The sequence below is a fragment of the Manihot esculenta genome, chromosome 12 (genome assembly GCF_001659605.2).
Source record: "Manihot esculenta cultivar AM560-2 chromosome 12, M.esculenta_v8, whole genome shotgun sequence".
NCBI lineage: Eukaryota > Viridiplantae > Streptophyta > Magnoliopsida > Malpighiales > Euphorbiaceae > Manihot > Manihot esculenta.
The window spans coordinates 11,506,052-11,513,353 of record NC_035172.2 but is presented as its reverse complement, the minus strand read 5'-3'; the positions used below and the strand labels follow the sequence as shown (position 1 = coordinate 11,513,353).

General features: G+C 33.6%; 1 protein-coding gene across 1 annotated transcript; it reads right to left on the bottom strand.

Annotated features, from left to right (window-relative positions):
• Positions 1-1,079: 1,079 nt before the first annotated feature.
• Positions 1,080-6,430, bottom strand: LOC110628663 (protein DYAD). Its single transcript, XM_043948980.1, has 10 exons — positions 6,405-6,430; positions 4,275-4,421; positions 3,962-4,036; positions 3,077-3,455; positions 2,603-2,986; positions 2,473-2,530; positions 2,305-2,388; positions 1,873-2,216; positions 1,637-1,754; positions 1,080-1,521 (listed from the first exon to the last, which is right to left on the bottom strand). The coding sequence occupies exons 3-10, from the start codon at positions 3,978-3,980 to the stop codon at positions 1,414-1,416; spliced, it is 1,494 nt and encodes a 497-aa protein (XP_043804915.1). The 5' UTR covers positions 3,981-4,036; positions 4,275-4,421; positions 6,405-6,430; the 3' UTR covers positions 1,080-1,413.
• Between the last annotated feature and the right edge of the window lie 872 nt (positions 6,431-7,302).

Sequence of the window (7,302 nt, the reverse complement as noted above, 5' to 3'; positions counted from 1 at the left end):
GTAATGAGATAATATGGTTGACTGATCACTTAGAAGAGTTAGGCAAGAAGCAGCTTGATAAGGTTCTTTTCATTAATAGTTAGAGTGTCACATAGTTGGTGAAAAATCTAGTGTATCACTTCAGAATAAAGCACATCTGGAGTAGGTACCACTTCACTTGCAGTCTGATGGCAAAAGGTGAGATGTACTTGAAGAAAATTGAAAGTATTAAGAATCCAGCAGATATGTTGACTAAAGATATTGATGTTGGGAAGCTAAGGTTGTGCAAGGTCTTAGCTGGTGTTCTACAATATGGAAAATGTTTGCAGCTAAGTTTTTTTGTTGGATACATTAGCATGAAAAATGAAAATGTTGGGATAACGGGATTAGTTTCAAGTTGGAAAATTATTGAAATATGAAACCTAATGATATATTTTGGATTTTATATCATACACCACGGTCGCGGATCCAATTCCGCGCTGAGTTAACTGGAGACCCATCCGAAAGTGAATTTTTGAAGACTATTATCATCTTTTTTGTATTTTTCCAGAGCATATAAATATATAATATTATTCTAGTTATTCTAATTGAAAACTCACATAAAAATAAGAAAACTCTAAATCATGAACCTAACCAAATTGATAAACCAATCGATAAACCTTATTTTTTTAAATTATATAATTGCTCAATTCTTAACGCACTTTAATTAAATTTTAAACTATTAAAAAGCTCAACAAATCAAACCACACTAAATTATACCGATTTAATTCATATCAATTTTTCTTTTAGTTCAATATGATTTTTAAAAATATTTAAATTTTAACTTTTAATTTAATTGATTTAATTCAATTTTAAACTATTTGATTTGATTTTAAACTACCAAACCGAATTTCAAGCCAAGTACTTCTCCAAAACGAAGGAAACAAATTTCTATTAGCATATTTGGTTTGCAAAATTCAAATCATTTTTTCAACGTATAAAAATCAAATATTAAATAATTAAAATATCACGAAGAAAAAAGATAACATGTAAATAATAAAATAAAAAATTACAAAAACTGCAATACTATTAATTGGACTACTAGAACGAGACAAGTCATAGAATCACAATTCCATGTGCTATAGAAAATAAATGTGTATATTACAATATTAAAGGGGTAAAAACTATAAATAAACATGCCTAGAAAATACTTGTGTCAGGGTGAACGACAAATATAATTTGAACAGCTTCATCCATTACCTGACATCGCAGAACCAAATTAGCAGCTCATATGTAAGTTGGGGTTTAGGTAAGCTTCATCAGATGGCTGAAAGGTCAAATGGAGACTCATATTTCAGCCTGTAAAACCTGTACAAGATCTAATCCTAGAGAGAAGAACTAATTCTCTTCAAAGCTAATGAACTAACATCCTATCCTAACTTCCATTCAAGGGCTTCAGGCAGCATATTGCTTTGATGACTGCAAAGTACTAAGAGAATTTGAAATCTCCAGCATCTCATCCTCCATCTTAGCCTTCCATTTCATCAACTCCTTGAACATTTCCTATCCAGAAAACATCATTTCAAGTAAGGGTTAATAAATTAAATACTACACTTTGAAAGCAAATTTTATATATATCATGGAAATCACATTACTTAAGCATACTACTACGTATCACCTGAAAAAGAAGAAAGGGATTGTGAAAATCAAACTTCAAATTGTTCGTAGCAGACAGATCAGGGGTGATGGTAGCTTGAACATCTTCCACCCTCTTGGGTAGCAGATCTTGCACATCTCTGTTTATACAACAAAAAGGGACCAAATTAATCATCTTTTTTGTTTCAGCTGCTGAATGGGGAATTAATTACAAAGCATTGTGGCAATTTCTCAAGATTTTATATCTTCTTTTATTACCTTTTCACTTTTGCCATTTCTTCCTTGAGCAATTCCAGCTCTCTAGTGCAAATGGGTTCCCGAGAGGGACTATGAGAAGGTTTCAACCACTGTTGTAGAGCAGAACATTCCTGCACTGGAGCATCTTGCCCAACATTAACCAAATCGGTGCTCCCCAACCATGGTGCAAAATCACCCTGAATATTATCCAAGTTGGTGCTCTCCAACCAGTCCTCCCATCTTTCAGAAACTGGACTGAAGGTGGTGCATTTATTTGGAGCCCCCATACTGCTTACTGAATTTGAAATTTCCATAAGCTGTTGTTCAGTTCTGGACTTCCACATCATCAAATCTCCGTACATGTCCTGTTCAGCAAAAAAAAGAAAATGTCAGATGGGACAACTCATTGAGCTAACATGTCAATAGCTGAAAGACTAATTTTTGATCTGACACCTGAATGCCAGTCAAAGAACTTGAGATCTCCATCAGACATTGATCAGTCTGTCTTCTCCATTTCATCAGTTCATTGAACATCTCCTGAGAAAAGGTCACCAAACAATGTTTCAACAAGCAATCTCAGTCATCAAATTATTCTATAGCAAACTGTAAGTCAACATTCACCTCGACTGGATTTACTTGACTTTGCTCTTGGTTCTTCAATAACAGCTCATTCATATCCCTATGCAGGCACACTTGCATTAAACAAAGGAACATGGACCACTTACTAATTCAACTACTCTGGTTTAGTTACCTCTTCAAATTTGCTATTTCCTCTTTAAGCAGTGTCAATTCTCCAGCAGAAACAGACTCTGGACTGGCAACACCACCAGGCTTCCACCGAGATGGAGGAACCCAATTTGAATCTTGTACCCCGGCCTCATGCTTTGTTTTGACCAAGTCAGCACTCTCCAGCCAATACTCCATTACCCCTTGAGTGTTATAACACCGGCGAAACCGCTCAGTGCCACCTGGTGCCACTTTACCATCAATGTGCTTCAGTAGATGGTCCAAGAGCCCAGTGTCAGGAATGTGTTTACGAGCTGCCACTCTCAGCACTGGCCGAGAAATAGGTTTCTCAAACACAGCCCCTTCAGCCTTCATGACATCCAACATACATTTCTCTGCCAGCTTATACCTTCAAAAATTATGCTCATTTTATACAAGCACTACATGATATTTCAACCCAACTGATAGCAAGTACAGAAGGATAGCATTTTGTCTATACCTCTCTGTGGACCATCTGGCTATGAAATTCTCCTTTTTGCTGGGTATATAATTATCATGCTTAATTTGCTTACGAAAGCTAGTTTGCTTTTTCCTTGGACATCTTCCAGCTCTAGCTTCTCTAAGTTGGCAGAGATTAAGGCGTCTCCTCTTCTGCAATTTAGGCGACACAAGAATTGCTGCTTTCAAAGCTTCCTCATCATCCTTCTGCTCTTCTTTGACAAAGGAAGATGCAATTTGAGGGTTATTTTCCTCATACTGGTCAACAGAAGCAACTGGTGCACAGACACCCCACTGCACCATCCCAGCGCGTCTTAGCTCCAACAAACACAGCCCTTTTTTTATAGTTTCGTCTTGTCTCCCACCACTTCCATATGGTTCTGCACACACAAAATAAATAAAACACCCTGAAACCTATGGTTTTTTCTTTTTTTGGGTAGGAAGTTCAAAGACCAAATGATAAATTTACTAAAAAAAAAGAACTCAACGATCTTCTCACTTGTTTTCCTTGATTTCTAACAGGCACAACAGTACAATATTTTATAAATTTTTTGCAGTTCTCATGAGTTAAACAAACAGATATAGATTATCAAACTGGACCAACAGAGTACTTTGCACATGTACTACTGGCAGCAGTTACAGGTTTGTCCATGTATCTCAAAATATGAATATCTGAAAGTCGAATCAATTAGTTACTTCTGGCTTCTGAGGCGGGAAAAATAAGTATGTAAGCAACTGCCCAAGCCATGAAGCACCCAAATAAACAAATAAAAAAAAAAAAATCAAATGTAGGTTTTGATAATCATAATTCACAAATGCACAAATTTCAGGGGGTAAAATAAAACAAACACTCGGGCTGAATACAATATGGAAAAATGAGGTTTACCTTTATGCAAGCTCGACATCAACAATGAGAAATTCCCATATCCCAACAGCCAGTTATCCAATAGTGAAAGTGTCCCTTCAAATTAACCAACACAAACAGCAATCGCAGTATCAATATTTCTACCTTCTGCACTCTTATGTTTGCATAAATTGGCAATAATATGAATGCAAAACAGCAAAGTTTGAATATAGAAAATTGCAATTCCGAACTTCATTTCATTTCTGCTCTTCAAACATATACTGTTCCACAAGTGCATGGTGGAGCGGACCTCAAGATTACTATAACAAGACACTTTCTGACCCAAATGTTGAACCTTTTTTTTTGTATGCCACTGGGGGATGGGGTTGAAAGCATGACTTTATTACTTTCTTCTTCTTATGCCTCTTTGACAATGGAGGTAAGGCTTCATTTGGTTCATGTAACAGCAGAAAATAGGGTGCGAATAAAATAGATATCCACACTGTTAAGTAAAAAGTAAATAAATAAATAAATAAATAAAAATCTTGGTTAAAAAGCAACAATGTAAATATGCAAACATAAACATCATACAACTATGTAGTTTTGCATTATCTACTGAACATTCTAAGAATTGTAAGGAAATCAATAAAGAACAAATCAGTCACATGAATAATCATGTCCTGAACATTAACAAAAATAAATGTAAAACATTGCAGCCATCAGAAAAGCTCAGCATTCTTCATAACTTTTTGCATCCATAAGAATGGCAGCTAGGGTTTGTTTATGATGGTTTTGCCTGGATTAGTTTAAGTGAAAGTGAATTAGACTATGGCAGCAGCAGGTGTTTGAGGTGTTTGGATTAATAAGTTGATTTGAATGATTTTGTGGAAATTTGAATTTGTGTATTTCGTATAAGAGAATAGTACAAACTTATATGCAAGAATCCTAGCTAAAGAAGGAATACTAATATCCTAGATTAAGCCTAAAATAAAGCTATTAAGCCTAAGATCAAGCTTACAATGAAGCATATATCTATACATAGTTAGTTCCATGACAGATTCTAATGGAGTTTAAAGAGCTATAAACAAGCAAAGATAAGAATTTGGCCCTTGTGAAAGATAGAATTCAACTAGGATGAATCAATAACAAGCAAAGATAAGAATTTGAACCTTGTGAAAGATAGAATTCAACTAGGACGAATCAATCACTCTTTATAATTCGATTCAATTAACAAAAGAAAATGAAAGAAAGACAACATAAATCTGCTTCATAAGATTAAATCACCACAAACTAGTTTTCAAACAAAAAGGGTAACAAAAAATTGAAAAAAAAAATTCATAGGTAACTAGCCACTAAAACTTGCTTAGATCAGAGTTAAAATGGAATGTTGGCAGCACCTTAATATTAACCCCCATAAGTCCCTTAACATGTAGCATAACACCTTATAATGTAGCATAACACCCTTTTATATAGGTTTCAAAATAGATGGGAATAAATTTGGAATAGTAAACAGGAAATAACTACGAATAATAGATAGGAAGTAACTTAGGCATCAAGTTGGACCACCAGCCAGAAGTTGTCAAGTTTGACTCATAGCTAAATAGGAACTAACGAATCAACATAAACACTCCAAATGGGAACTTGGCTACCAAAATTAGGTAATTAGAGAGGGATGGTCGCTTCCATCTTTAAAGACAACTCCTAAATTACATGTAACAAATAAACCCTATTTTCAAACATAGGCTGGACAGGTACCAAACTAACAATAAAAAATGAATCAAGCTACACATAGGCCCATAAGAGAAGGCAAGCTTCTAAATCTCCAAGCAAGGTAGCAATGTGCCTAACTTGGCCCTCCAATGAGTGACTGGACCATGATGAAGAACAATCAAGCTAGGGCGGCCCCTTCATCACAATGATTCACATCAACAATCTTCCATAATTATTTTTCTCTATTCCCATGCAACTCAAAACAATGACTCCTGATGCATGAAAGAGAGGAAGGGGGAAAAAAGACAAGAAACCAACAAAGATATCACCAAGATGAAGATCCCACAAATGGTATCCAACATCAAAAACTAAACAATGGAAAAACTTAAACCATTGAACCATGATCAGTTCGAGATCTCAAGAACTTTCTACTTGACCTAAAAGACAAATTTTCAGGAACAGCTTCCGAAACATACTTCATGAACAGATATAACATTGTGACGCCAACAGAACAAAAATCTATTAAGTACAAAAAGAAAACCCCAAAATGCACTTACCACTTAGTCCAGTCAATTTGCACCTGTATTATTTATAAGAGAAGGAATCAACCAATTTCCCGATCACTTTCCCTTTTTACTACCAGAAAATAAACGTCGAGAGAACAGAGGGAATCATACTCACTGAAGACAAACTTACTTATATTTAATGTCATAATCATCAAATAGAAGGAAAAAGAGAAAACCAGAGAGAGAGAAAGAGAGAGAGAGGGTTTTACCTTCGGAAAGAAAATACGATTCCCGAAAACAACTAAGCCATTGTAAAATAGTAATTACACTAACACAACCTACAAATTTTCAAACTTAATGGAGATAGAGAAACGTACCTTTGTTAGGTAGTGATAGTGAAGTGTTAATAGAGGATTGCTGGATGGCTTGGGAATTTTGGGAGAGGAGAATTGGGCCGACACAGTAGCAAAAATTCTATATTCCCCTTCGTTTTCAGAGAGGGAAACCGGAAGTAAAATACTGTAGAACCCAAACCACTAAACCCTAACCGCCAATTTCTCTAAAACCCTGTGCTAATAAAATTTTTCAAATTTTATTTTTCAAAAAAAAAAAAGACAAATATTTTAACACCATTTTAAAAAGGCTTAACTTTTTTTTTTAAGGTACATTACACGCTACTCGTACTCTTGTAGTTTATTTTCATATAAAATTTCCATTAAATTTTTCTACAGCTATATAATATATTAATTTTTAATAAATAAACTCTATAAATAATATAATTAAAATGATGGTTTAAAAAATATATTTTAACTTTATTAAAATTGATAAACAAAATATGTAAAAAATTATTTTAATTGAAACATATCATTATTTCATTATTTTATAATCATATTTTTTAATTGCAATTTAACAATTTATTATTATAATAAATATCTTAATTTTAATACATTTAATTAAAAGTTGAATTGTCATACAAGTTAAAAGTATTATCATAATTATTTTAATAATACTTTTAAGAATTATATAATATTAATGGGTTGTATTAGTTTAATAATTCTTAATTATCTGAAAAGTTTTAATATTGTAATATATGAATATATTCACTATTTCAGCTAATAATCTATTTTAATATTTAATAATTGATATCGCTTGAATTATATTTTTTTT

What these genes read in the sequence shown, in the direction of transcription:
- LOC110628663 (XM_043948980.1), bottom strand. An exon ending in GAAATAGCAAATTTGAAGAG is followed by an intron (nt 2,531 to 2,602) that starts GTAACTAAACCA and finishes GTGCCTGCATAG; the next exon opens with GGATATGAATGAGCTGTTAT. An exon ending in GTCAAGTAAATCCAGTCGAG is followed by an intron (nt 2,389 to 2,472) that starts GTGAATGTTGAC and finishes ACCTTTTCTCAG; the next exon opens with GAGATGTTCAATGAACTGAT.